This window comes from Aspergillus welwitschiae (genome assembly GCF_003344945.1).
Source record: "Aspergillus welwitschiae strain CBS 139.54b unplaced genomic scaffold BDQ94scaffold_36, whole genome shotgun sequence".
NCBI classification, from domain to species: Eukaryota; Fungi; Ascomycota; class Eurotiomycetes; order Eurotiales; family Aspergillaceae; genus Aspergillus; species Aspergillus welwitschiae.
The window spans coordinates 194,754-222,107 of NW_020798730.1; the positions used below are offsets into that span (position 1 = coordinate 194,754).

A 27,354-nucleotide genomic window follows, 5' to 3' on the forward strand; every position below is an offset into this window, starting at 1 on the left:
ATGTTACATATTCATTCGCATCGGTCGTGGTTGGGCAGTGGGGGTTGCAAATGTAGACGTTGGAATTTACATATATAGCAGAAAGAAAGGACAAAAAAATGACAAAACCTTGTTGACATCAAGCTTGTCGTCTTCCGAGTCTATGCAACTGTTACCAGCCAGTACTGCAATCGTATGTCTACTGTGTTATTTACTAGTCGAGTGAGTGAGATTGCGCTTTGGTACCGAATGTCTAGTATTGATAGTATGAACCCATAATACAACTCGGTTGAATGGTTAAAAGATGTACAGAAGTGAAAAGGTCAACTAATTTTACAGGTTCAGACGCTTGCTATCTTTCGAGATGAGACCAGCGATCACTTCCACCGTAGATAGAATCTAGGAACAACATAGGTAGTAATGAAACAAGAAGAAGACAAGAAAATAGATTTCTAATAGTACATGTAGGATCAGAAGCAAGAAAGGGAGATATTAAAAGGTAACACAAGCAATATATGACAGGAGAAAAGTGATAATCAGATGAGACAAATACATATGTACGGGATAGGTGGTCATGGCTTCTTCGGCACTTGCAACTCATCGAAATGAATCAATCTGGTGCGGGTTCATTAGGTATGAATAAGCGGGTAGGGTAAAGATATATGGGATGGCATGTGAGTGAGAATGATGATGGTAGGGGTAGTAGTGGTGACGGCAGCGGTGATATTTCCCATTTAGCAGAATGCCTCTATCAGCATGTAGGGGAAGATCACGACGCATGCTGTCCAAAAGACCATAATGCATTTCAACAAAGCCAGAGGCAGCTTGTAGAAAGGTGGCTCGGTGATGACGAGCCACAGAGAGAGAAAGGCGACACTGAAGAAATGCCAGAATAGAACGTCCGGCTTTTTGATTAGTCCACCCAGAAGACCTATGGGCCCGCTGGTCATTCCTAACTCAAAGTAACGGAAGCAGCCACGTTGGAGAGCACGCATATTCTCGTCTAGATTTGCCCCAGTGGGGTCTGGCGTTAGCTGCTGGGACGCTGGGTGTGATGGATGGGAAACATTGTAAAACGAACCTTTAGCAGCAAACAAGGCATAGAGAGCCTGCGCCAAAATGTTGATGACTGAACATGTTTTCTTCCGTTGCCAACGGAAGGAGGACAGCTGCTGCAGGACGCGCTCATGATTAGCGAGGGAAGGGACCTTCTCCGGACTCAGCAGATCACGAAGGACCACAACGTCGTTGAATGCGACGGTCATTCCTCCACCGGTCAGCGGATGCCGCATGTTGAGCGCATCGCCCAGGATGACCAGACCGGGAGTCTTGTTCGGGGTACTAGGCAGATATGAGTTCGGCATTGACCGCAGCTGACCCTTGTCCAACGCAGCTACGAATGAAGGCTGAATGCATTCGGGAAGGGACGGGAGAACGACGTTGCGAAGGTGGTTCTTGACGCCGCCGTTCTTGACGGAGGCCGACGGGAGGTTCTCTGGGATGTCGATGAGGATGCGGGTTTCATGGGTGCCAATTTGGTAGACGAGGATAGGGGCATTGTCGCTAAGGAGGACGTGGCCATGGTAAGGCTTGGGAAGGTCTGCATCGATCAATTCCAAGCCCCAGAACCTGGAGCGGACCTTGGGAGTCTTGGAATGGTATTGCTTGCGGAGTTTGGAGGCGTAGCCATCGGCCACCACCGTAAGATGGCCAAAGTAGCAATCCTTCATGTCGCCGGTCACACACTCGACACCAAGAACCTGCTTTGTGTGGGAGCAAGTGACCAAGTCGGTGGCCTTGGTCTCCACCACTGTGACATTGGGACAGGCCAGCGCAGCAGCTCGCAGCTTCATGACGAAGCGGCCATGGTGGAAACAACGCCCTTGCGGGGCGGGCGACGACGGGGAGGCTTTGGGGTAGGTGAATGAGACGGGTTTCCCAAAGTATGTCACATGGTAGCCTTTCGCTGGGATGGCATCAATGTCTTCCAGACAATCGGCAAGACCCAGTTTCTCAAGCGCCTCGACACCGCCAGGCTGTAGTAACTCTCCCACGATCCGGTCAGGCTCCTTCATGGACGCCTCCAGCAGCAGGACGCTGCGCCCTTGTCTTCCAAGTGCGACCGCCAATGCACAACCTAGGATCCCGGCGCCCACAATCACGACATCGGCATGGTGGTGGATCAGCCTGCGCTGTTTGGCGACATCGGCGGAGGGGGTGGTATGGCCGTTGGCGACAACGGCGGCCATTTTTTATGCGGGAGACCGGAGGGGATTTGCGGCGGAGGTAGAAAGGTCAAGGGAGGTCAGAATCGACAGGATAGGGAGGAATGGCAGGATGCAAAGGGCATATTTCGATGGCCGTGGATCGGAGAAAGAGAGTATATAATGCTGCGAAGAACGAGCAGGCAGCAATGAGGCAGGGATGAGGGAGAGAAAAAAAGTACTGGGGTGTGTGTTGGGGAAGGGAAAGTTGGAAAGTTTGTTGTATTGACCAGGAGAGGGAGTGGCGTGACATGTGAAAAAGGGACAAAAAGGGCGCGCGGGAGGAGTTGAGCCCATGGCCTGATATTCTTCCCTCCGCGACTAAAACTAGCTAGTTACTTGATAGTAATCGATCTAGACCATCAGAAAAAAGATTTCCTCTTTTTCTTTGTTTCTTTCTTTCTTTCTTTCTTCTTCTCATCATGTTTGTGTTTAAAGGTGGTTGTAATCTTGGCTTAATACTGAATATCGCATATTCTGCCACTGATTCGTCAATGATGATCTTAGCCAGTATGTTCTCATGTTTGGAGAAAATATCCTGTAAATCCTCTGATACAAAATAGTATAAGGCTAGCCTGGTGCCACCTGTCTGACCAAGTAGTACTGTGTAGTAACTAATCAACTAACTAACTAACTAACCAACCAACTAACTACTACTACTAAGTTGTGAGCCTCCATTGAAGCCGTTGATTTACCTGCGTATTATCTCCCGCCGCTTTTATCCCCATTTCTGGTGCCGCTTCAAACCATGGCACCTTTTAGTAAGATCATACATACATAAATACATACATATATCATCTTGCACAATTCTTCTAACAAGAAGTGAAACAAACAAATCATCATTTGCGAAATTGAATGCCTCGTGGCACCGGTTCGTACTTATGCAATTTAGGCAGTAACTCGGTGGATGCTGCCAATACTTTAAAAAAAGTCCAGCCGATGCCGATGCCAAGAATCTGACGTCTGAACGTTCATTGAAGCCGCGACTTTCTCCCATCTTGAACCGCTACACAACAAAACTCTCTGTCCTACAACGCGCATCTTATTGTGAGCATGAATCAACAGCGTCATCTTTTCTAAATCTTCTCGGAAGATACCCCTTTCCTGAACCCACAATCCAGTTGACAATCTCCACCACCACCCTTTCCTTATCCAGCCATGAACAACGACCAATTCCGCCGCCTCGTCCTCGACAACCCTTCCTCCAAACCCGCCAAATCCACCAGCCCAGATGCATCTTCTCCATCCCAACAGCAACCACGCAAAAGCATTGGCAATGCGACACCCGCAGCCGGCGCACTGGGCTCGCGCCTTCGCTCCAGCATCCCCATGACACCGTGAGCTGATTCTCTTCCTGTCCCTCAACCCCACTTGCGCCCTTAACCCTTAGTTTACACGATTGATATCACTAACCACGTCTATTTTCGTCGCAGCCGCTCCATAACAAATGTCGACTTTGCGCGCCAACTAGCCGAATACCGTCGCGAAGCCCAACCCGCTTCCAAGAAATTCAAAGCTTCCGCCGCCCCCAAGGGAACGAGATTACCGTCCGGTTATCAAGATCGGGCTGCGCTGTTGCGTCAGAAGGAAGCAGCAGAGGAAGGCGATAGTGCTGATGATGGATCGAATCTGGAGAAGCGCGTCAAGGCGTTGGAGGAGATGGTCAAACTAGGACAGATTGACCAGGCGACGTTTGAGAAGCTACGTGCCGAGATGGGGGTGGGTGGGGACCTGAAAAGTACGCATATGGTGAAAGGCTTGGATTGGGAGTTGCTGAGGAGGGTTAAGGGGGGTGAGGATGTCGATGTATTGGAGAAGGAAGGGGAGAAGGGTGAGGGAAAGGAGGAAGAAGATGTAGCAGATGTGGATGAGGAGCTGGATCGGGTGTTGGGAGAAAAGGGTGAGGGGGTGGATGCATTGTCTGCTGCCCCGAAGGAAAATAAGGAGAAAAAGAAGAAGGGGGTGATGGTGCAGAGAAAGTCGCGAGATGAGATCCTCAGGGAGTTGAAGGCTAGTCGTGCTGCGGCTGCGGCTGAGGCGGCGAAGCCGGCTGAGCCCGCCTTAGGAACCAAGTTTAGGAGGATCGGGGGAGAGTCCAAGGCGGAGAAGAAGCGATGGGTGGAGCAGGATGAGAATGGGCGGCGGAAGGAGATTCTACAGATCACAGACGCGGAGGGCAAGACAAAGAGGAAGGTGAGATGGCTAGACAAGCCTGGTGAGGTTGGTGGTGGCGATGGGCCTGCTGGACTATTGATGCCGGACAAGGATGCGAAGCCGCTGGGCATGGAAATTCCAGCAGAGGTTGCATCTAAGGCTTCCGCGCCGGCGGAGCACGACGACGACGACGATGATATTTTTGCTGGCGTCGGAGATGACTATAACCCGCTTGGTGATCTACCGGATGATGACGATTCGTCAGATGAGAGTGAGGATGGCGAGAAGCCACCAAAGGCCACGGAACCAGCTCCTGCTGCCGGTGATCCGAAGAAACCGGAGGCGACAACAAGCCGGCCTCGAAATTACTTTTCTACGTCTACAACGGATGAGGTTCCTGAGATAGACCGGTCGAACCCGTTGGCGAAGGATCCTACGCTACTAGCGGCCCTGAAACGGGCTGCTGCGTTACGACAATCCGAGGAGGCTGGTGCTACCGATGCTGATGCTGGAGATGTCGACGACGAGACGGTGCTGCGACGAAAGAAGTTTCTGGAGGAGGCGCGTCGGCGGGAAGCTTTGGATGCGATGGATATGGATATGGGCTTTGGGGGAAGCCGCAACGATGACGACGAGGAGGACGAGGAGGTGGTGCTGGAGACTGAGGGACGCGGCGGGAAGAAGAGGAAACGAGGGCCGAAGAAGAAGAAGGGCGACAAAGACAGTGTGACGGATGTGATGCGCGTGCTAGAAGGGAGGAAAAAGGAGTGATCCCTGAATGCTAGCGTCTTGTAACACGAGTATCAGCTCCTCTGCGGCATAGGTGGTGCCTGGGGAGAAGGAACCCAGTCAAGATCGCCAGGTAAACACGAGCTATAGCCTGTAGTCACACCTGAACTTTTTTTTTTGGACTGCTGTTGCCATATTGTGCTCGCTGCATCATACAGGAAACCAGATGAGCAATCCCTGTTGGCATTCTATCCCTTCCTGGAACAGCAAGTGATATGCTATCGTGAATCCACGTTCGAGAGGCTGTGCTTCTACAGGAGCTTATACAGCAGTATTGCCAGCGTATCCAACGCATCATCTTTGACCTATATGCTCAGTAGTAGGCATTACTAGTATATATAGTCATCATGAAAGACCCAAGATGGTAGTACATTAAGATATCATTCCATGAATATATTGTATTCCGTATACTTTGCCTCCCATCATCAATGTTCAAACCACTATTATAACGTGTTTCATAGTTCCCAGCCACTCATCCAACCCATATTATACATCCCCAGACCAACTCAGCTGAGAATTAGTCTGTATTCAAGGGTAACAGAGCACACTATCAACATAAACCGGCTCCGACGAGGTATGTTCACCCGGCTGCAACAGCGTGTTTCGTCCTGTGCAGCCTACTCCACTATAGTATACATCCGAGTCAGCATCTTCAGAACCCCCTTCAGAACCCTCAATATGCACTAAATACACTCAAGTATCGTGGGAAAAAAGAGTCACACTTACGTAAACAGACGGCATGTCTTGGAGAGGAACACGCCACGAACTTCACTGTGACAGATAAGATAGATGTCAACGGACTCTCCCTTTCGTTCTTTCTCTTCGCGAGGACATCAGGTCGAATTGATGTTGTTGGTGATGCGACTTACAACTGCCCAACTTGAGTACAGTCATCGAACGGGATGTGGACCGAATGGCTGCCTTCGTCTGTCTCAAGACCAATCTATCCACAGCAGTGACTTTGTTAGCAGACGACTTCCATGCTTATAGATTTGTATTGAGGGTGCGCAGGTAAAGTAGAGTAAGACGTACAGTGGTAGTCAACTTGGCACTACCAACTCCGGCTAGGAGCAGCGTGCTCAATAGGGAGATCACTTTGAAAGAATACATGATAGCTGGATGTGCTCGGCTCAAGGATATCAGTTAACCACGATTATGAGAGAATATAGAGGTTCTCAATCGCATGCAGCAGTAGTAGTACAGAGAACAGAGTAGCGCATATTTAAGAACACTCCTCCAAGGGCGAAATGCCAGGTATACATAACTTTTCCCGGGTACGGCGTATCCCTTGCATGGGGGCAATCGCGTTCAAACCAAGGGGGAGGGAGGGCGTGAACTGGGTCATTACCCCAGCCACTCCATATCCTGCCCGCTTGGTTTACATTTAGTAAGTACTAGCTAGATATGCATGCATGCATGCAGAGAACTAAGGTTTGCGCTCTGTGCCTGGGCGCTGCATGATGCTGCCTTTTTTCTTCTCAGCCATACATGCTTGCGACACCCATCGATTGGTGCTCCCATTGTGACAAACTTGGGGGCAGACGTGCTTTGTACATGGAGAAGGATGGCTTTCTTACCTTGTAGAAGGGATCTACTAAATGGGAATTAAAGAGCTTAGGTCTATGTTTATTTACTCTATTCATGGCTGCAGGTGCATTACGTACACAAAGAGCGGCTTTAGAGGTATACAGTACATTCCATTATCCGGCTAAAAGAACCTGCCAACTGAAGCAAATCCACTCAGAGGGTTTCTAAATAGTGGCATATGGTAGCATGTAATGCCTTAAGAACTGAGCGCTGACATTAAGAGTGGAGACTCGAGGCTCGAGTTCGGAGATACTAGTATCTAGGTTGATCTACTGCGCCAGGTTAGTGGACATTCATACTTAGTCGTAGTATGCGCAGCCTATCTACTGATTCAGTTCAGCCCCCTTCTTTGAATTTATGCCTCACTGTAGTTGTAACACCGCACAGGGAGCGACGGCAGTGTATGGACCCATACTGTATATCGATCAGTAAGGGTAGTATTAGTAGTGATATCATACGGTGGCAGAGCCAATTTGATAGGTGCTCCTCTGACGGGGCGGTATTAGGTGTCACGTAAAGCGAGCTCGATGACGCTATATGGAAATAATATGGAACAGATGCATGCTAACGGCAGCCGATTAACCACGCCCTTCTTCAAAGTATATGGAGACAAATTCATGTAATTTCAAATGGACACCGAAACAGAGCCAGAGAACAAGATGTAACTATGAGAGAACCATGCATGAAAAAGATCCATCAAGCAAGAACAGAAACAGAACCCAGTAACATAACTCCAACGCCCTAAGCCCGCTGACAGAACGCCGGCTATATGCAAGGTGGCGAGTGATAAATACGAGGGAAACAGTCAGCATCAAGAGATAGTGGAGGCTAGTCAAAGCCAGGATGATCCATCAATCCATGCGTTGTTGGGGTATTCTCCTCCGGGTCTGCCAACGCTGGCAGCTGGTACCGGTCTGGTACCGTCGGCCACGCATCCACCCCGTCTAACAGGGCCACGGCTAACCCACCGCTCTCGTGCATGGACAGATGACAGTGCATGAAGAACGGACCGGGGTTGACAGAATGATAGCGAATCGCCAGCCAGCTATGGTTTGGCGTCGATGGCGGTGTCTGGAAGGTGTCGCGGAGTTGAGGGTTTACCAAATTGAAGCTATCAGGAATGTCTTTCTGTGCCTCAGCCACGGTAGACCATTTCCATACTCCGTAGCCCCAACCGAGGACATAGAATTTGTTGGAGTGTTTGTGAATCGGGTGCTGTGGCTGTCCGATCGTAGACATATTAAAGATAAGGTCCACCCAGGTGTTGTTCTTGGTCATGACGGTGTATTCGGAGGGGATCGAGGAGTAATTGAAAAGTGCCGGGGGCGTAAGATCCTCGTTGGACATGGGATAACTGGCTTCGCCGAGGGTCCAGCGATAGGAGGCGTTATAGAGTTTGACATTTAGGATCTGGGTCTGGTCAGGCTCGGGAGCAGGGGCCTCATTATCAAAGGGAACGATGTCAGCCTCGTCGAGAATGATAGTGCCGTTATGACCAAGCGCAGTGCCGACTTCATTGATGTACGGTGCGGAGGTGTTGAACTGGCTTGGCTGGGAGCCGGTGTAGGACATGATGGCGGTGCCGTTGATGATTTGGTTTGCGAACTTGTTAGCAACGCGGACGGTATATATGCTAACGGGTTGGTCTAGCTTCACAAGGACCGAGTACCGCGCTCCGGCGTACACATTGATCGCATCGACTACTAGGGGCTCGACGTAGCGGCCGTCGACCGCATAGAGATACATAGGATGTTCATCGATAGAGAAAACCAAGTTGGACGTGCCAGGTAGGCTGATGAGGTCGTAGCTGACGTATCGGGTCCTCGGGTCGACAGAAAGCACTTCCTGCTCCCCATCGGTCGGTACGCAACCCTGATAGTATCCCGGCGGGATTTTTGTTTCGTCGAACGGAAACCCGCCCAGACGGGCTGCAAGGGGTGGCATACAGCTGGTATATGGTGAGTGAACCGGTCGAGGTTAAGGCCGAAGCTAGTAGACTTACCCCATATCGGACATGGTTTTATTTCCAAGCGCAGTCCATTCACCCGATCGGGTGAGGGCATTGATGTGGTCCTGCGGGGGGCAGATGACCGCCCCTTTACCATTTACCAAGATGGCATTAGCACAGGTCGCCTGAACCCCAGAGTCTTCTTCGATCTGCAGAGTCTCCTCGGAGGTGAAAGCTCGCCAATCGGAGAGCATGATTGGATGGGTGTTCTTTTCAGCTTGCAGCATGGCTTGGAGTTCATACGGGACGGTGCTGATCTTGCTAAACGGCCTCTGCACGTCTGAACGCGGTTCTACATAGATAGCACCATAGAGACCATCGTCCATCTGAGCTCTTGTGTGGGCGTGATAGGCGTAGGAGCCGTAGTCGGTGGCCGTCCATTCATATCTATATTGCTCACCAGGCTTGATCATTTCTTGATTGAGCCCCGGGACCCCGTCTGACCATGGGGTGCCATACTGAGCGATACCTAGTTTCGTATAAGTCAGTAGCCGACAGGACAAGGTTCGAGGTTTGGGAGGGGCGGATTGCCGCGCTGCGATGAGCTTACCGTGCCAGTGGACCGTGGTGCCGAATGGCATTGAGTTGTTGACCAGAACTCTCACCTGGTCGCCTTGGTTCACGCGGATATTCGGTGCTGGGACTTGGCCATTGGTGTGAATTGCCTTACGGGAGATACCCGCAACATTGCTATCCTCCCATGTCAAGTCGAGTCTAAAGTCAACGATGCGGGAAGAGGAGAACTGGACGAGCCACGACAGGACTGGCAGAACCAGCGCGTTGGGATGGGACCACTTCATGCTGGGAGAAGTGCCAGGATTGGAAGAGGAGGCGGATAATCAACGAGATAACCCAGTATGAGCAGGGGAGGGATGTGCGATGGATACGATCTAAGATGTTGACCCGGTCGAGGGCCGGACTTATATGCTGGGACCGCCATACTTGTTATTGTGCTTGTTTATGATGGATTTGGGCAGGTTTCGCCAGAGCTGGAGCATTAAAAGATAGTTTACCGAACTCGGGCCAGCAATGTCGGCCTAAGGAGTGGAATGCAGAGGAATGCGGTAGCGAGATTGACTCAAGTGCGCTCATAGTGTTGGAAGCATCTCTTTTTCCCAGTAGGGGTTGGAAGGGTGGAATGAGGCGAGGATGGCGTCTCCGATCTCGATCCTCGATCGCTTTCGCTTCCGGTGCTGCGCTCGGTGCACGTGATCTCTCTGGCCTGCCGCAAACAAAGCAGACAATAACTGGGAAACATTTGGGAAACCATCATCTCTACTCCGTATCCTACGTATCTTGATACTTGGTCAGTTGTGGCGTTGACCCAAGTGAACCTTCTCTCTAGTAGTATCTTTACTGCTATACTAGTCTATCAGTATACTAGTGTACTACATCCTATCCATAGTACGCTTGTGGTTCCTCCTCCCCACTGTTAGTCCCACTCTCTTCGGGAGGATCAACCCGGTCGCAACCCTTGGTTCGCTCTGCTCTAGAGATTGAGATTATTCTATCTCAATGTGAGAAGTACAAGGTGTGCAAGACAAAGTCATTGATCGCAAAGCACTGTGCTTGCGTCGAAGCCCGACATTCTAGACAGCATTACTTTTTGTTCCTCGGAAAGGAATAATAATAACAATAACAACAACAAAAGTAATAATAATAATAGACATGCCGGTGCGCTGAGACCGGCCCGCATAGTATAGCCCAGGCCCTGCCTTGCTGGCCGAGAATTGCCCGCATCCGTCCCTCACCCATCTGGGTCCGATCGGACGCCACTCCGTGATCATCCTCAACATCAAGCCACTTGCATATCGACAAGTCCCCAGGTTCGTGGTGGATCATAGCGTATTACTCATGGATCTCCCGCAAGCGCGGACGGCTTGTACCGATTCCCTATCCTGTTTCTACATGGCATACTCCGACCTCGAGTTGTCAGATGCCATGAGGCGGAGACCGGTTTCGGCCATCCACCTCCCTGCAAAACAAGGCACGACAGGAGACCACCCCAGATGTCCATTCCATCTGAATTGGATGCTTCGCACTGCACTAAATTATACATCCTACTAATGGGAATGCTTTGGGTTTAGAAGCAAAGATGAGCACCAGAACCATCTTGTTGCTGCCTTGGAACTGACCGGCCGCCTCCGTACAGAATAGCACTTTTGCCTCATACGGTATGCTGACAGTGTACGAGGGCCTGTTTACAGACTCACTTATCTGGCTCAAGCTATCTGGCATATCACAGCTCTTGGATTGCTCTCTTTAGTTGTCTTGTCATAGCTGGGTAGCCAAATCTGGATTCTGGCATTTGCCCCCTTAGCCAAAGCAATGGAGGTGTGGCTGCGCTGAATTCTAGAAGTAACAGATCAGAGCGTCTAAGAATTACTCTCTGCTTTTCTAACAGAAGCCATCAATGAGAGACCTATCAAGAGGATAGTATTTTAGTAACGAACCCGCAGCATTACATGGCAGGGAGCTTTAGCATCGTCAAGAAAATATTTACCCGCACGCGTCTACCTCCAGAGGAATGACTGGGCTGCCTGTCTCTGAGATGCCTCATCTCCTGCAGGATATGCATCGAGTACTTTTGCATAAGCATTTATCGAGCCCGATAGGTTCCACACTATAGAGTGCCTGCCATCCATCTAGGGGGGTTCTCGGGAAATATCTGCAAGCGCATTGTTAGATCTCTCCTTGCTTCCTCGGCTCAGTGTCATGCATGAGCTACATGAGCCCGTCGGGTAACTTTCTGGTCGATTCATCTTGTTCCGATACTGTCGGCCTTTCTCAAAATCGGAACCGTGTGTTTGAGACAGCGATTCGGATCAGGATTGCGGAGTTGCATGCTCCATGGCAAAAACCCAGTCATACTGACGTGCCTGTCAAACATGCTCGCTTGGTATTTGATTCGTAGATTAGCCCGCGGCCTATGCAATTCAGGTCTGCATGGAGGGGGGGGGACTTGACTCGGTCGATACTACTAACAGATGCCTCCGCGGTCCATCGCCGCAGCTATTGATCAACAACCAACGCGTTCACCAACAAGTCATAAGAACAATAAAAACTCGAAATGAGTGAACTGAGTAGTGAAAGGATCAATGAACTTGGGCAACATTGTCCAAATCACTATGAGGCTGGGAGTATTGTAGAACAAGAAATTAGTTCGTAGTAGAGTTGCATTGGATCAGCATCCTCTGTTGACAATAAATACGTCACCCAGTCCCGCCTCGGAACCTGGCAGAGGCATCAATCGGAAATGCATCTCCAACGCACATTCACAACGCGTTTGGTGGCGCAGACTAGCATGGATAAATAATTGGTTCTGGGTGCACTTACCACAGGAGTATATCTTGGCAACCCCGCCATATTGTTCCATCGTGGTATACTTGGTAGATGGTTAGTAGTAACTTAAGTAGTATATAGTAGTCGCTAAGTAGTAAACCGCGCTATGCCTGTTGTACTTCGGAGGTCGGCCCGTCCAGCCGCGCCCCCAGCAACTTCCATCCCCCCTCAATTACTACTAAGTACTTCCAGTTAGTCTCCTGAAGTCAGAAAGGATTGGATCATGGGATGTCCATGGGATGTCTGAATCCTACTAGTCATTTCTTGCTTGATGTCGTACTACCCTCTCCGCTTTCTCCACTTTCTTTAGCGTGGATTCATCCTCCTTGGCGGACATCCAACATGATCTACTATATAAACATCCATCCCATCGTTGCTGCCTGATTCCTTTCTCTGGATCTTCTTCTTCATTGCAATTGCCTCATCTTCTATCATTCAAACATGGGTTCAGCAACAGCTTCAACCTTGCCTCCGGACTTTCTCTGGGGTTTCGCGACTGCCAGGTATTTTTCCACCCGTGTTCTTCTCCCCACTCAGCCGAAGCTGCATTTCACAAGCAAAGTGCTAATCTGCTCATCCACAGCTACCAGATTGAAGGCGCAGTAACCGAAGATGGCCGTGGTCCTTCTATCTGGGACACATTCTGCAAAATCCCGGGCAAGATAGCCGGGGGAGCCAACGGAGACGTAGCATGCGACTCGTACCACCGTACAGCTGAAGACATCGCACTGTTAAAGGAATGCGGTGCTCAGGCTTACCGCTTCTCAATCTCATGGTGAGAATGATGTCATGACCGACGGTTAATGAGCCGAACTGAATTCTAAACCTCCAGGTCGCGCATCATTCCCCTCGGAGGCCGCAACGACCCCATCAACGATAAGGGTGTCCAACATTATGTCAAGTTCGTCGACGATCTTCTAGCAGCGGGGATCACACCCCTTGTGACACTGTTCCACTGGGATCTCCCCGATGCATTAGACAAGCGTTACGGTGGGCTTCTCAACAAGGAGGAGTTCGTTGCGGATTTCGCCAACTACGCTCGAGTCATGTTCCGGGCCCTGGGCTCGAAAGTCAAGCATTGGATCACCTTCAATGAGCCGTGGTGTTCCAGTGTCCTTGGGTATAACGTCGGTCAGTTTGCTCCCGGTCGGACGAGTGATCGGAGCAAGAGCGCAGAGGGAGATAGCTCGAGGGAGTGCTGGATCGTGGGGCACAATATCCTCGTGGCTCATGGAGCTGCGGTGAAGATCTACCGAGAGGAGTTCAAGAGTAGAGATGGTGGGGAGATCGGAATCACACTTAACGGTATGTATAACACTCTTCGGTTCTGTCTGTTGACTTAATGTTTCCAATTATTTTGCTCAATTCGCGGCCCATATATATAGGAGACTGGGCTGAGCCCTGGGATCCCGAGAATCCGGCCGACATCGAAGCCTGCGACCGCAAGATCGAATTCGCCATCTCCTGGTTTGCAGACCCCATCTATCACGGAAGGTATCCAGACAGCATGATAAAGCAGCTTGGCGACCGACTCCCCAGCTGGACCGCAGAAGACATCGCTCTCGTCCACGGCAGCAATGACTTCTACGGCATGAACCATTACTGCGCCAACTACATCAAAGCCAAAACCGGCGAAGCGGATCCCAACGATACTGCCGGAAATCTGGAGATCCTGCTCAAGAACAAAAAGGGCGAGTTCATCGGCCCAGAGACACAGTCTGCATGGCTGAGACCGTATGCACTTGGGTTCCGGAAGCTGTTGAAATGGCTAAGCGATAGGTACGGTCAGCCTAAGATCTACGTTACTGAGAATGGGACGAGCTTGAAGGGCGAGAATGACTTGCCGGTGGAGGGGCTGCTGAAGGATGAATTCCGGACGCAGTACTTCCGTGATTATATTGCTGCTATGGCTGATGCGTACACGCTGGATGGGGTGAATGTGAGGGCTTATATGGCTTGGAGTTTAATGGAGTAAGTACTGCGATATGCTTATTCCCTGGATGCATTATGGGTGCTTGTTTACTGACCGGATTAGTAACTTCGAATGGGCTGAAGGTTACGAAACCCGGTTTGGGTCGACCTACGTCGACTACGAACATGGCCAAAAGAGGATCCCGAAGGACAGTGCAAAACAGATCGGCCAGATTTTCAGCCAGTATATCGAGAAGATATGAGTATTTAATTGCGAGGAGTGCATCGATTGTTAATTATGTCATTCATGGGCATAGCTTACGGAATGAGAAATCACAGCCTTTATGTCGTAAGACAATTAAAGTTCGTAGGACAGATTCCAGCTCTCTATCTTGAATAAGCGTAGTGGGACAGCTACTGCACACGAGTCTAAGAATAGTATCGACTCTTACGTGGGGGTCTACAGCTTTACACACCCCGCGGGGTTGAAATTCCGAGGATCCTACCACGTCAAATGGGCTCACTCACCGCAATTCGCGAAATTAGGGCCGATACACCTAGCATCGACGCGGTGACACCATAGCAAAGATGAATGATAGGAATAGCAGAGCAGAGCGAAGCGGAATCGGGAGCCGCGTTCTGCTTACAACACAGGCATGCCGTATTTGCAGGGTGTGGGCTTGTTAGACCAGACTGCGGGTCTTTTGAGTCGAACCAAGCAGGACCGGGCAGAAGGAAGTAGGTCGAGCTGTGTGTTTTGGGACATCAGAATGCACAGGCAGGCTGAGCCAAATCGATGGGATCATTCACTGGACTGAAAAGGCCGTGGTATACACGAGCGGTCATGCGACATTTGCTCGGGCTTCCGGCGTGGCTCGTAAGACAGCGGGACAGAGCGAGAGATAGAACAAACAGTGATCAGACAATTATTCGATGCTTATCTGTGATTGCATGATTGGAGAGTAGCATGACCGACGGGCACTTTCGGGGCTCCGGTGAGGCCCTCACGTGGTGAGAGTTTGCACTGTTTGCAGGTCTGGAAGTGGCAGGAGAATCTCCCCCGGATTCCGGCGGGGAGAAGGAAGGGAGTGCCCCCTTGCCAGCTCAGAATACTCCATAGTTTCCAAATCCAAGTATCCAACCGTCATATTATTGCAAGACTTCCCTCGAACAGCTCTCTCCAGAATCAGCTATCATGGCGTCGACCACCAGCACAGGTACGTGAGAACAAACCCAGGAGGCATGCTTTCTTGGCGTTCCTGGACATGTTCCTGGACAGATTCGCAAAGCGGCCGCGACCCACGAAATTTATCCACCCTCCCCAACTCCATGAGCACCGTGAACTTGCACCGTATCTTTGCATCCTCGTTCCTGTACCACTGTTTCATTGAGCGTATGCATACCTTCAGGGCCAGATTGTGATTGTTGGATTTGGCTCCGTGATCCCACAAGGCCAACCCCCTTTGTGCCACAGGCAGAGTGACTCATCCTCCTTTGACTGCGGTTCTTTTTTGGCTTTCCGATTGAGCGAACCCTTCTCTTTCTTGTTTTCCATAGCCCCTTCACGCCATTATGAATTTCACGAGGCGTGCTTTGCGAATGCGACAAATGTACCAGGGCTGTGGAGCCGGTGTTCCTCATACCCCTCGCCGTTTTCTTTTCCACCCAATCACGACTTCATATCGACAAACCGCTTGCTTTTCAGCCACCAAGCCGCCAGCGTGTGCTAATTTTGTCCCTTCAGATCGCTTCACCTCTGCTCTGCATCAGAACAAGGATTGGGCAGCGCAGATTGCCAAGGAGGACCCTTCGCTCTTCCCCACACTCGCCGTCGGCCAGCACCCGGAGATCCTCTGGATTGGCTGCTCTGATTCTCGGTGCCCTGAGACCACCCTTCTTGGTCTCAAACCGGGCGATGTCTTTGTTCACCGCAATATCGCCAACGTCCTCCATGCCGGCGACCTGAGCTCTTCAGCTGTGATCGAATATGCTGTCCGCTACTTGCAGGTCAAGCACGTAGTCCTTTGCGGCCACACCAGCTGTGGTGGTGTTGCTGCAGCACTGGGTAACAAACAACTGGGTATTCTTGATCCCTGGCTGCTGCCTTTGCGCCAGCTCCGCGCGAAACACCTGGATCTGCTGAACTCGCTGCCGGCCGACGAAGCCAACCTTAAGCTGGTCGAGTTGAATGTTCTGGAGGGGGTCAAGCTGTTGAAGGAGAAGAATGTAATCCTGGAAGCCGTACAAGATCGGGGTCTTCAGGTTCACGGGTTGATATATGATGTTGGCAGTGGTGTTCTTCGGGAGCTGGACACCGATGAGTCGGAGGCGGCGATCAAGGCGCGCCTAACATCGTTCAAGACCGACATCTAGGGGCGGGGGCATTGGTTGTATATTCTCGATTCCATTCTATCTGTTGCTTTTGCCTTTTCAGCGACCAGCGAGTGTTAGCAGACATCGATGTATTCGTCATCTTTGAATAATCCTTATTCCCCATTCTTCACCATTCACCCCGACAAGCGTAATTGCGCCATCCATCATGAGAAATCCATCAAATGGATGAACTGTTTGCAGTCCTCTAGCGTAGTTGATCGAGGAAACAAGTGGCAGATGATGCAAGAATAAAACTGGATGGAGGAAGTGAAGAGTGGGCTGAAGGGTCTGTGTATTGTCGGGGAAGAAGAGGAGGGGAGAGAAAGAGAATGAGGAAGAGGAAGAGGAAGAAAAGCTGACGCAGCCTGAGAGGGAAAGCAGTCCCCGAAGACTAGTTTGACCTTACATCAGAACGCGAACCATTCATTAGTTATTCTGTTTGCTGTCTCCGCATGTAACAGCCTCCTGCCCGGCTGGGAAAGTCGAGGGACCTTGGTGGATCCCCGGGTCGGCTGGATTGGGTATAGTCCCGGCCGAAGCGGCATTGACTCGGGATGATCTTGGTGAACATCCTGGCATGCTTCCAGGATCTTATGCACCTGGGATAGTTAGGTAATTCCTCTCGTTCGTACCTATTTCTTTCCATTGTGGAAAATTATCGATGATACCCCCCAAATATTAGTAGAGTACTTAGATTACGGAGGGCCTGTTCGGTAAGAATACGCGGAGCCAGGTCGCTTGGCGCTTTGCGGTATCTACCTGAGGCAGGAATTGGCAACCGAGTCGACGTACACTCGGAGTCTCGGATAAGTGCAGAATGACAGGACAATGCGACGACTTTGTATGTACAGGAAGGTGTTCATTGATGATTTTAAAACTCGAGTTCTTCGACTTCCATCCCGCAGTCAACGCATTTCTTGACCCCAATCCCCGTCTTGGGATCTTCGACCGATCTTCCCCACTGATGTACATGTCGTCCACCACCCCCCAAGTCATCCCCAAAATTACCCCCGGTCGCTCCTTGCCGGCTTCGTCGGTATGCGTCGACTCGTGTACGCTTCTTGAGGTCTTCAAGTTTGCTCTTGAATTTGACCTCCCGCCGGCGCTTCTTCTCATTCTCGCGTCGCTCAAACTCCGCGTCCAAGGCTTCGGGTGAGCCCCATTTCTTGGCGGAAAAGGCGTACTCTTCGACCTGATACCGTAGGTACAGCATCATGTTATTCCACGTTGATTTATGCGGATTCGGGCGCTCCAGGTGTGGGAGGAGTTCCTCATCCTGAAGTTCGGCTGCAGTTGGGCCCGTCGTCAGCGAACGCTCAGTGGCAAACCATGCCGCAAACCTGTGCAGGGGGATACTCACGATTGGTCAAGAGGTAATCCTCTCGTGCCTCGGTCTTGGTAAGTAGACTGTATTTCTCCGGAAATTTATCCTTGCAAGCATGGCAGACACAGCACCGGAGCGCTTCTTCCCATTTCCAGTCGATTTCTAAGCTGCCACACTCTCGGCACGTTTTCTGTCGTGTCCGCTCATCCAACACACTGAGCCCCGGTTCGAAGGGTCCTGCACGATCTCGATGGAGATTCTTTAGCAGCTGTTGTCGCTCCCATTCCTTCTGCGTCATGTGCGCTGGCTTCTGCTCCGCCTTCTCATCCCGAACATGAAGGGCTTTGTTGTAGCGGTCATCCTCTTCAGTCAAGAACCCACCCTTCGTGTCGGTGATCTTGGAGAAGTCGTATTCAACGAACTTGGTAAAGTTGCGCGCCGGCTTGATGCCATCTAGTGGGCGATTATCTGTAGAGGCCGCATCGCGCAGAGTCGCCGGAGGATCGGAGGCAGTCATGGAGGAGTAGGTTCGCTTGACACCTTTGGTGGACGAAGGATCAGCATTGTGTGCTCGAGCTTGTTCGGCTTCGCGTTGTTCTCGTATTGCTATGGCTTTCTGGCGATTGTTTTCCTGGATTCAATATCGTGTCAGCTCCGAACTAGAGGAACCGTGATCATAGTATGTACTATTCTCCGCAATTGCTCTGGGGTTAGCGGATTCCGCTTGAGATCGCCTGGCGTGCTCATCCCGCGTTCGGGTGGCGGAGCCGACTGTTCCTCCGTCACCATTTCTTCTGTGAAAGAGTGACTGGGAGAGGACGAGCTTGACGATAAGAACTGCGAAATGGTCAAGGGTGGCGTTATCAGGCGGGAAAGTCGTCGGCGCGTTTATCGCCGGGTCGATAACCGGCGAGCGAATCCTCCGCATACTACTCACGTGATTTAATATGGGGGAGAAGGAACCTATTGGTGTCCTCCAATATCCAGCTAGAAACAGGCTCATGCTAGAGGGTGGGCATCCCTTTTACGCACACCAATGTCTACCACAGCTTCTTTTCCTCGAAGTATGTCACCTTGGCAAGCCCATATCTGGCATACAAGTAACGGCACATAGGTGGGCAGCCACCTCCATTGTAGGTAGGAACGAATAATGTCGGCCTTTGAAGTGCAATAACTCACTAAATTACCCATGATATAGCCACCACATGGGGATTGATGTTAAAAATACTTGCACAAAGGATGCAAGGTCACATCTATTGGGAGAATCCAGTAACTCCCCCCCAGACAACTTGTAACTAGAAGCCGGACATGAACACCCGGGCAGAAGCAGATGAACCATTTACCACGGCTTTCGTGCCAAGGGTTCTGTTGTCGCGGCTAAAACCTGTGGGTCCCTAAATCGAGTAAACGAGTTTGAGCTCCTCATGCCTGCTCCGTGTGTGTACATTCAATTAGCATAGTTGATAGTTACTTCTGGGGGTGGTTGGTAGTCATCATGCTGGGCGAAGGACTGCGATCTCTGGGAGCCCAAATTATTTCACGGAAGCCCACTTTCAGTATCACTTCCTTGCTCACGCTTAAAGTCATTATTAACAGTGGTCGGGGGTTTAATGTTGCGCTTGCGCACGGTAGTGAACTCAAATTTTGTAATAAAAGCAGCATGAATGGGGAAGCCAGTAGTAAGACCCCAACTTATTGAACGAAAAGGTCAAAGCGTTGCTTTTTTCTTTTGCAGTATCCGAGCGTTCTTACCCCGTACCAACCTGTAGGAGAACTCCCTAGACTTAGCCGATCTGCACCTCATTGGTGGTGAATAATGTCGTGCGTGATTTTGAGTTCGGGGAGATTCCGGGGAAGATTGAACTACTACTAGGAGGGCCTAAGGCTAGGCAAAGCACTTGGCCGGCGGAAGACCAGCGCGGGAAAGGGTTCACCCTGCCGCTTCCATCCATCTTCGAACGTTTCTCCGCCATCGGTGGCCCGCGGGGCCTTAAAACATCCCCTCGCAGTTCCCCTTCTCTCTTTCCCCATCCCCCTTCCCCCCCAATTCTTCCTTTTCGAAACAATTCATTGCGATCTCCCACAAATCGCTGCCAATCTACCAACCCGCCCAACATGGCATCCTCCAACACCCAACCCGAAGAACCCATCACCATCCCCCAGGACCGGGATGGCGTTGCCTACCTCTACGGCCACCCTCTCCTCAACTCGCTCTCTCCTCCTCTCCATGCCGCCATCTACAACCACCTCGGGCTGAACTGGATTCAGATCCCCCTCTCCAGCGTCTGCGGCACCTCCGCCACCTACCCTCCCCCGTACACACGCTCCCCGCCCATCGACACCTTCCTGTCCTCCATCCGCGCCAACCCCAAGTTCGTCGGCTCCTCCGTCACTATGCCCTGGAAGGTCTCCATCATGCCGCACCTGGACGACCTTACCGAGGACGCCCGCCAGGCCGGCGCCTGCAACACTATCTTCCTGCGCGACAATGCCGACGGCTCCCGCTCCTACGTCGGCACTAACACCGACTGCATCGGTATCCGCGAAGCCCTCGTCCAGAACACCGTGAACGCTGCCGAACGGTTCGCTGGCAAGCCTGCCCTCGTTGTCGGTGGTGGTGGTACCGCTCGCTCCGCCATCTACGTTATGCGCAAGTGGCTCGGCGCCAGCAAGATTTACATTGTGAACCGTGATGCTAGTGAGGTTCAGGCCATTATGGAGGAGGATCAGCAGCGCAACCCGTCCGCGGATAAGGCGCCCTTGGTTCCCGTTACGGATCCGGAGGTTGCGAAGACGCTGGAGACTCCCGCTGCTATTGTCTCGGGTATCCCCAACTACCCGCCCAAGACCGAGGAGGAGATCCGTGCCAGGAATGTCCTGACGGCGTTGTTGGGCGCCAAGGACGATGGCAAGCCTAAGGGCGTTATTTTGGAGATGTGCTACCACCCTGTTATCTGGACGGAGATTGCCGAGTTGGCCGATGCCGCGGGATGGAAGGTTATTGTTGGCTCGGAGGCGCTGCTCTGGCAGGGTCTGGAGCAGGCCAAGCTTTGGACTGGAAAAGATGTGGTTGCTGTTCCGGGCTTGTTGGATATGGTCAAGGAGGTGGTGGCCAAGAATTTGGCAGAGAGGCAGAAGGCTACTCTGTAATCTTCTTCCCCTCCTTATTCCCTCACATCCGACATGTTTCACGATGATTCATTCCTGTATAGACTCTCGCATACCCGGTGCATTGCTTGTTATGGAAGACCAAAAATAACAGAACAGGGCTCAGTAAAGAGGCCCCCGATGATAGATATGACGTGTGTTTGATTAGGTACATACGTGGATCTGGCTGCTGTATATAGTGCAATATGATGTCTTCATCCCTTTCCTTCCTGGTCGCTTCTCTGTAGTACAGTAACTATTATAGATATTCTATCAGCAGTATGTGACGGTGTATATCTATAGCCGAGATGCTCACGCGCCCGGCCGGGTATATTCCAGCTGCCGCACGCGCTTCCACACTTCCCGCACGGTGCGCTCCTGCGTCTGGCGTCCGGTCTCCGTCGCCGACGGACCAGCCGGTCTGCTGCAGTTAGATGCCGTACTCAGCTACAGGACAGAAGGCGAGAAGTAACATACCTAATGGCAAGATAGAGTCGGCTGCCGAGTCGAACGTCTTCAATGGCCGCAGTCTCCGGGTCCTCCGGAGGATTAGCGGTTGTGACTAGGCCGCCTGCCTCCAAGAGGATGGCAATACCCGCTGCGACATCCCTACACACCACACTTGATTAGCGAAACACAACCCTGAGGGAGGAAAGACTCCCGGCTGAAAGGACGTACCACTCCCAACAGCCACCCTCCCACCAAATATCAAATGACCCCATAGCCGTATACGCCAAATCTAACGTGGCGCTTCCCAAACTCCTAACTCCGTGCACCATACCTCCCTTGCCACCGCGACTACCCACTTCCGCTGCTAGGTTCAGGAAACTCTCGATCTTGCGATACAGGTTCCCGTCGGCGATATCGCGACGGTCCTTGCCCCATTCGCAGGATAGAATGCACTTGCTTGGAGCATTAGGCGGCATGGGTGGGATAGTCGGATTGCGGATGAGGGGGAGACGGCGCTTTTCATTTAACCATGCGCCGCGATTTACACAAGATGAAAAGAGCTGGTCTTGAAAAGGAGCGTAGATCACGCCGATGATGGGACGGTGGTTGACGATGAAGCCTATGGAGACGCAGAACATGGGGAAAATGTGTGTGAAGTTGACAGTTCCTGGTTCGAGGAGGCGAGTTATTTCATGTCATTGATGGCAGGCGAGGGAGTATGGCTAGGGTTGTTACCATCTAGGGGATCAATGCACCATGTTGGGTGCTCGTCGATCAAGTAGTCGCGCGACTGTCCTTTGGCGTAGGACTCTTCACCCAGGAACCTGAATAGGTCAGCTGGGAGATGTTTTGTGGACTGGGGAAGCTGGGAATGGCGACTCAGGGACATACTTATGTGTGGGGTATTTGGACTGGATTGCGTTCTTAATGAATACTTCTACTTCTGTGCAGGGCAGCCCGTTGGTGAGATGCGAGTCGAAGGCAGGCTGTGGGCGGGTTAAAGCATACCTTCATCGGTCTGGGTGACAATGTCGACGGCGCTGTCCTTCTCCTCGACTGCCTGAGAGACTCCGTCGCCAATGCGCTTCTCGACGCTTTCCATCAGAAGCTGACCAGCCTTCCGGCCCAGATCGACTGCAAAAGCGTAGATCTGGTCCAGCTGCTCTTGACTCAGCTCCGAGGCCGCCATTTTGGTGGTGGGGTCGATGATCTTGGGGAGGCGGGGGGTGGTGTATTAGTTCACTCTTTAGAGGGGGGAACAGCGGAGCCAGATAGAAGCACAGGTAGCAGGAAGGAGTGAAAAGAAGGAAGAAAGAGAGAGAGGAAGAGGAAGAGAAGAGGAAGAGTCAGACACACACAGAGAGAGAGAGAGAGAGAGAGAGAGAGAGAGAGAGAGAGAGAGAGAGTCATGGAGTCTCTCACCGGAGACGCCGCCGATAACCGCCCGGCCCTTATCGGTGGGGCTGCCCCTCAAACTCTGGATTCCTTTATAGATCATCACAAATGTCTTCAGCAGTTATCCGGGCTCATACTTTGCTTGGTAGACTTCATCAGAAGATAGCGGATGAACGGATTTTTTTAAGTAAGCCAGCGACACTGCTAGAACATGAATTCATTAAGTGAGGTCGCATAACTACTAAAACACCCAATTGTCGCATAAGATTTTGTCCGTAATATGTCTATGGTATCCAAGAGACCATGGACAATTGGCAGCATTGGTCTCGACCTGAAAAGCCAGGTCCTTGCCGGGTGTGTGGAATGCGATGATGCAAGTCTGTAGTTTGGCACTTGCTGGCAATACTAGTTGTCACTCCGTGACGAACATAATATCGAATCCAATTGTCTTTGGCCCTTTGCACTGGAGTACACAATTATCAGGCCAAACCATAGGTATTGCAGATTTGAATAAAGTGTGTACCCTAATCTAGTCCTTTTGTCCACTGAAAAGAACTTGTGTGGCTACTTTCCCGACTGATTTGCTTATGGGATACATTCACAACCTTCGGGATGTTTGGACAGAAGCCAGCAGACAAACATTTTACTGAGAAAACAGAAGTTTGTAAGTCAGTGGGAGAGTATTTCTCTTCACGGCTGGCAATGGACACCGATTAGTGTGAAGAGCAGCCGAGGCTGCTGCAAACGGCAAGGTGGATGATGCGGAGAGAATGGCAAAGTCTGGTAGAGAGGAGTTTACAGATCAGAGCTTAAGGTGTGAACTCTGCCTGGTAGCACTGGTTAGTAGATCCTCTGTGGCTAATATACCCGCAATTAGAGGGGAGAGCTCAGGTCTAAATTCCATGATGCTGCTAGTAACAACATAAACCAAAGACCTCAACTTCTTTGACGGTTGGCTTCGGATGCCTGGCGGCTAAGCGATCTTCCCGCCCCGCTGTTCAACCCCGGATGTCAGAAGAAAGAACTTCATGGGACTGGCCTTTGACACCACACTGCCACCATGTAACCCTTATCATATATAGGGGGGTCTAGACGACCTCGCTTTGAGTGTCACCTGCGAACTGCTGTCTGTATCCACGTAGTACAAAGTATCACGATGGTGGGACAACCCGGCAGATCCATCAAGGGTGGGTCTTGGAGAGAGGCTGAGCAACGCACGGAGTTCATCCTAATTAGACTAATAGTATGTACAACGTAGTAGTGGCCGGATAGATGGAAAGTCACTACTGATTTTCGCCCCAGTCTTACTGCTATTCACTACGGTGTAGTCTAGTACTCCCTCAAACTACATGACAGAAAGAGTTATCCGAGCTTCTCTTGCTCAGCTGGCACAATGAACTTCTTGTATACTACTTTAATTCCCCGCTACTGCTATTACTATCAACCAAGCTGGCAACAACGTTGCATATTCCGAGTAGACATGGATGAAAATATGTCCAGAGACATGAATTATCTTTCGGAGTTCATCGAGTCTGTCGGCTGCTTTTGGATCAGCCTTGTCATCACCATCCCTGTCCGCTTGAACTAGTCGCTGCCCCTTCAGTGCAACAGTCTTCCGGTCCCAGAGAAAATAACGCAGTAGATACTAGGCTTCCACGGTCAGGGGCCAAATCACCAGAAATTCACGGATTACTTTGACTCCATGCCATATGCTAGAGAAAACATGCTGGCCCCCAAGTCCTGCTCTAACATGACTTGCTCCTTCTACGTCGTAGTAAGTAGTCGGCACAATTTTACACCCTGGTAGTTGCTGAAACCGCCCCAATATTACTGTCCTAGGACTACTACTAGATGAAGTGTCTTGATAGTACCATATAAGAGAACCAGATGATTATATATAGCCCTACCATGCCCTCCTCATTGCTACTGAAACTATGCAATCATTCATTTAGCATTCACTCGTTTGTCCACCGTTGCCCTCGTTACTCTCACTCATTCTTACTACTGCACAATTTCACCCCTTACTCTTCTTCTTCATCATCATCATCAGTCGTTACTTTGTCACCATCAGCATATACGTTGTCACAATGTGGTTCAGATATATCACTGTTCAGAAGGCCTTTGTTCTATCTTCTTTGCTCCTGGCGTCTGGGATCTCAGCAGCTGCTATCCCCGCAAGGTTAGCTGACCCGGCATCGGTCTCTGTGACGACAACAAACACGCAAGCTCCTACAGGTCAAAGGGATGGCAGGCCAACCTCACTCCCTTATGAAGGTGCCCCAAACTGTCAGGTGAGTGCTAATGACCCCCTGCTAAACTATGGCTTTGTTGGGCTCTAACCCGATTATTCTCAGTTCTGTCATGAAGACGAAGGCGAACAGACTACCGGCGAGTCCGCGATGCAGGTGAAACGAGACAGCCACACTATCGCAGCAAGTATGTCTCAAACAATTCATTGCTCCCAGCCTCCCTTAGTATTATTATGGTTCAATTCGCTGCGAAGCTAACAAGAAATGGCAAATTGCTGCAGGAACGGATGCCGATGAAAAAAAATCCGATGAGGAAGAGACCAAGGAGATAGAAAAGAAGGTTAATGAAAAGTGTCATGGGAATGCGCTTTGTGAGATTATTTCCACCTTGTCGAAGTCTTACTAGTAGCTCCGTGGGTAGAGCTGTGTAGAATAGGCGCAAGGCCAAGTTAGAGGTGTTTAGATAGGATTATGTTGATCTGGACATAGTACCACAGGGAGAACATCTGTACTTATTACGCTCTATCAGTCACGTTCATTTGATCCAGTGAATACCCGAAGTTGAGAACTGTTTCTTTTCCTGTTTCTTGATCATTGGCGTAGACATCACAGTGTAGTGGAAATAACTCAGAATAACCGACTTGAGACTAATCAAAGTATGATCTAGTCAAGATCTATCACTGATTGGACCAGCTCCACCAACAGGATATAGATAACATTGGGCCTGTGTGGTTGAGCGTGTGCCATTCTCGGCCCCCATTCAACACCCTTGTGAATAAATAAGCACTACTAAGCGCCAGAGGCTTGAGTTGCCGTTAATGCTCCGTCCCCCATCTGGCCAGCCTTGGCGAGGCCCCCATGTACCACTACTATAACTACTAGCTAGCAATAGGCCCCAAAAATCAATCAACCATGGGCAGCTACGCGCTCCGTAAATCAATCGATCTACTGCGATCGGACATCGCCGGCCAGTAGCGAGTTACTCATTTTGCGTAATGTCCGACAAAGGGACTAGTTTACGGTTACATATGACGAATGCTAGAAAGGCCCTGACTTTCTGGGAGTAACTCCCAAACCACCTGACACTTAAATACCTCTAGCTATCACACTCAAAATCTAGTAACGAATGCTATCTGGATACATGACGGAGCACCTCTTGACATGATATGACCGGCAGAAAGTCCGGCCTGAACACTGAACTCTCCAATCAAGCCTTGATTTCGGCGTACAATTTGAGCACAAAATCCCGACAATTGTTGAAGAGGGTACTATATCCCTTCTTATTCATCTTTGCTGCAATCGCTTCCCCATGTCTTTCGATCTCCGTGTTGTCCACGCCTGACCTGATCTTACCGAGCACCTCCATCTTAGTCTCGCTCCAATCATACCAACTGCTGGCACCACGGTCCGTGAACTCGATCTTCTTGCCATCGAGCTGAATGTCCCAGCATCCTGAGGCAAACTTGAGATAGGTGACGCCACCTTCGGTTTTCTCTGTCACGTAGCCTACAGCTATCAAATAATGATCGGGAACCTTCTTACCGGCGACTCGAGCTCGTTCACTCCCTAAAGAGAAGTTTCAATCTCTTGTTAGCTTCACTGCACATTGCACTTAGGAGGATAGTATGGCAAATTGGAAATGGGGGCGCATTAGTGCATACTTATCTTGATGGCATAGCCCTGGCCAACCTCTGGTGTTTTCCCGAGCGCTTCCTTAAGCTTGTTATATTTGGCATCGCCGGTGGTTCTAGTAGCCCGTTTCACCTGAGTTGTCGGCTGGCGTGTGGTCTTGGATGGAGTAACATCATCTGAAAGGCTATCTTCAGGAACCGAGGGGAAGGGGTCCACCTCATGAATCTTGGAAGCAATATAGTTCACATCCACGTTGGATCGCTCTGTCAGGAAAGAGTCCCCGTCAACAGACCTGGGAGCAGTACCTGACTGGGATGTGTCCGAGCCAGTGAGAATCTCCCAGATGCTCTTCGAGGTGCCGTCTTTACGGCAGAACTGTAATTAAATCGGTCAGAGCTCAGTAGCGACCAAAATAAGAGAAAAAGAGAGAAATAAGCTTCATTAGTACTTACACGGCAGTCCGGAGAACCGAAGTAGGGGACGGAGGATGGACTGCCATCCGCTTCAGTTGTAGGGACGTGTGTGTTTATCGGAACACCAGCTACAAATGAGGGCGTCGTCAAATCCGAGTCAACTTCTCTCGGCGGTATGGCAGCTGCTAATACACCGGGCGTCAGGAGCAAAGAAGCTAAAGCGACGGCCTTCTGAGTGGTGATATGTCTGAACCACATCTTGTCACAAAATTTAGGAACGGTAACAGTAGACAGAAATGATGAATGATAACAATGAACGAATTGAACGATTGAACAA

General features: G+C 50.7%; 9 protein-coding genes across 9 annotated transcripts; 4 read left to right on the plus strand and 5 right to left on the minus strand.

The window, feature by feature from the left end:
• Positions 1–214: 214 nt before the first annotated feature.
• erg1 (squalene monooxygenase erg1) lies at positions 215–2,471 on the minus strand. The gene is made up of 2 exons (XM_026767577.1): positions 1,061–2,471; positions 215–982 (listed from the first exon to the last, which is right to left on the minus strand). Exons 1-2 carry the CDS (start codon positions 2,226–2,228, stop codon positions 714–716), a joined length of 1,437 nt encoding a protein of 478 aa, XP_026622532.1. The 5' UTR covers positions 2,229–2,471; the 3' UTR covers positions 215–713.
• A 428-nt stretch (positions 2,472–2,899) lies between these two features.
• On the plus strand, positions 2,900–5,369 carry BDQ94DRAFT_150424 (uncharacterized protein). The gene is made up of 2 exons (XM_026767578.1): positions 2,900–3,580; positions 3,677–5,369. Exons 1-2 carry the CDS (start codon positions 3,402–3,404, stop codon positions 5,166–5,168), a joined length of 1,671 nt encoding a protein of 556 aa, XP_026622533.1. The 5' UTR covers positions 2,900–3,401; the 3' UTR covers positions 5,169–5,369.
• A 1,912-nt stretch (positions 5,370–7,281) lies between these two features.
• BDQ94DRAFT_182288 (multicopper oxidase-domain-containing protein) lies at positions 7,282–9,581 on the minus strand (the record flags this gene model as incomplete). The annotated part of the gene is made up of 3 exons (XM_026774105.1): positions 7,282–8,721; positions 8,776–9,250; positions 9,332–9,581. 3 exons carry the CDS (start codon positions 9,579–9,581, stop codon positions 7,602–7,604), a joined length of 1,845 nt encoding a protein of 614 aa, XP_026622534.1. The 3' UTR covers positions 7,282–7,601.
• Positions 9,582–12,294: 2,713 nt separating this feature from the next.
• Positions 12,295–14,494, plus strand: BDQ94DRAFT_84071 (glycoside hydrolase family 1 protein). Its single transcript, XM_026776659.1, has 5 exons — positions 12,295–12,626; positions 12,707–12,898; positions 12,956–13,428; positions 13,509–14,094; positions 14,159–14,494. The coding sequence occupies exons 1-5, from the start codon at positions 12,565–12,567 to the stop codon at positions 14,295–14,297; spliced, it is 1,452 nt and encodes a 483-aa protein (XP_026622535.1). The 5' UTR covers positions 12,295–12,564; the 3' UTR covers positions 14,298–14,494.
• A 1,008-nt stretch (positions 14,495–15,502) lies between these two features.
• On the plus strand, positions 15,503–16,826 carry BDQ94DRAFT_84069 (carbonic anhydrase). The gene has a single exon (XM_026776658.1). The coding sequence runs from the start codon at positions 15,607–15,609 to the stop codon at positions 16,405–16,407; it is 801 nt and encodes a 266-aa protein (XP_026622536.1). The 5' UTR covers positions 15,503–15,606; the 3' UTR covers positions 16,408–16,826.
• A 224-nt stretch (positions 16,827–17,050) lies between these two features.
• rad14 (DNA repair protein RAD14) lies at positions 17,051–18,873 on the minus strand. The gene is made up of 3 exons (XM_026767579.1): positions 18,419–18,873; positions 17,768–18,362; positions 17,051–17,694 (listed from the first exon to the last, which is right to left on the minus strand). Exons 1-3 carry the CDS (start codon positions 18,518–18,520, stop codon positions 17,279–17,281), a joined length of 1,113 nt encoding a protein of 370 aa, XP_026622537.1. The 5' UTR covers positions 18,521–18,873; the 3' UTR covers positions 17,051–17,278.
• Positions 18,874–19,759: 886 nt separating this feature from the next.
• BDQ94DRAFT_150435 (shikimate dehydrogenase family protein) lies at positions 19,760–21,378 on the plus strand. The gene has a single exon (XM_026767580.1). The coding sequence runs from the start codon at positions 19,847–19,849 to the stop codon at positions 20,879–20,881; it is 1,035 nt and encodes a 344-aa protein (XP_026622538.1). The 5' UTR covers positions 19,760–19,846; the 3' UTR covers positions 20,882–21,378.
• BDQ94DRAFT_162005 (inositol monophosphatase family protein) lies at positions 21,191–22,517 on the minus strand (the record flags this gene model as incomplete). Its single annotated transcript, XM_026769475.1, has 6 exons — positions 21,191–21,302; positions 21,356–21,487; positions 21,557–21,995; positions 22,064–22,152; positions 22,220–22,271; positions 22,337–22,517. 6 exons carry the CDS (start codon positions 22,515–22,517, stop codon positions 21,191–21,193), a joined length of 1,005 nt encoding a protein of 334 aa, XP_026622539.1.
• A 3,534-nt stretch (positions 22,518–26,051) lies between these two features.
• BDQ94DRAFT_182290 (uncharacterized protein) lies at positions 26,052–27,275 on the minus strand (the record flags this gene model as incomplete). The annotated part of the gene is made up of 3 exons (XM_026774106.1): positions 26,052–26,538; positions 26,634–26,979; positions 27,057–27,275. 3 exons carry the CDS (start codon positions 27,273–27,275, stop codon positions 26,180–26,182), a joined length of 924 nt encoding a protein of 307 aa, XP_026622540.1. The 3' UTR covers positions 26,052–26,179.
• Positions 27,276–27,354: the final 79 nt, after the last annotated feature.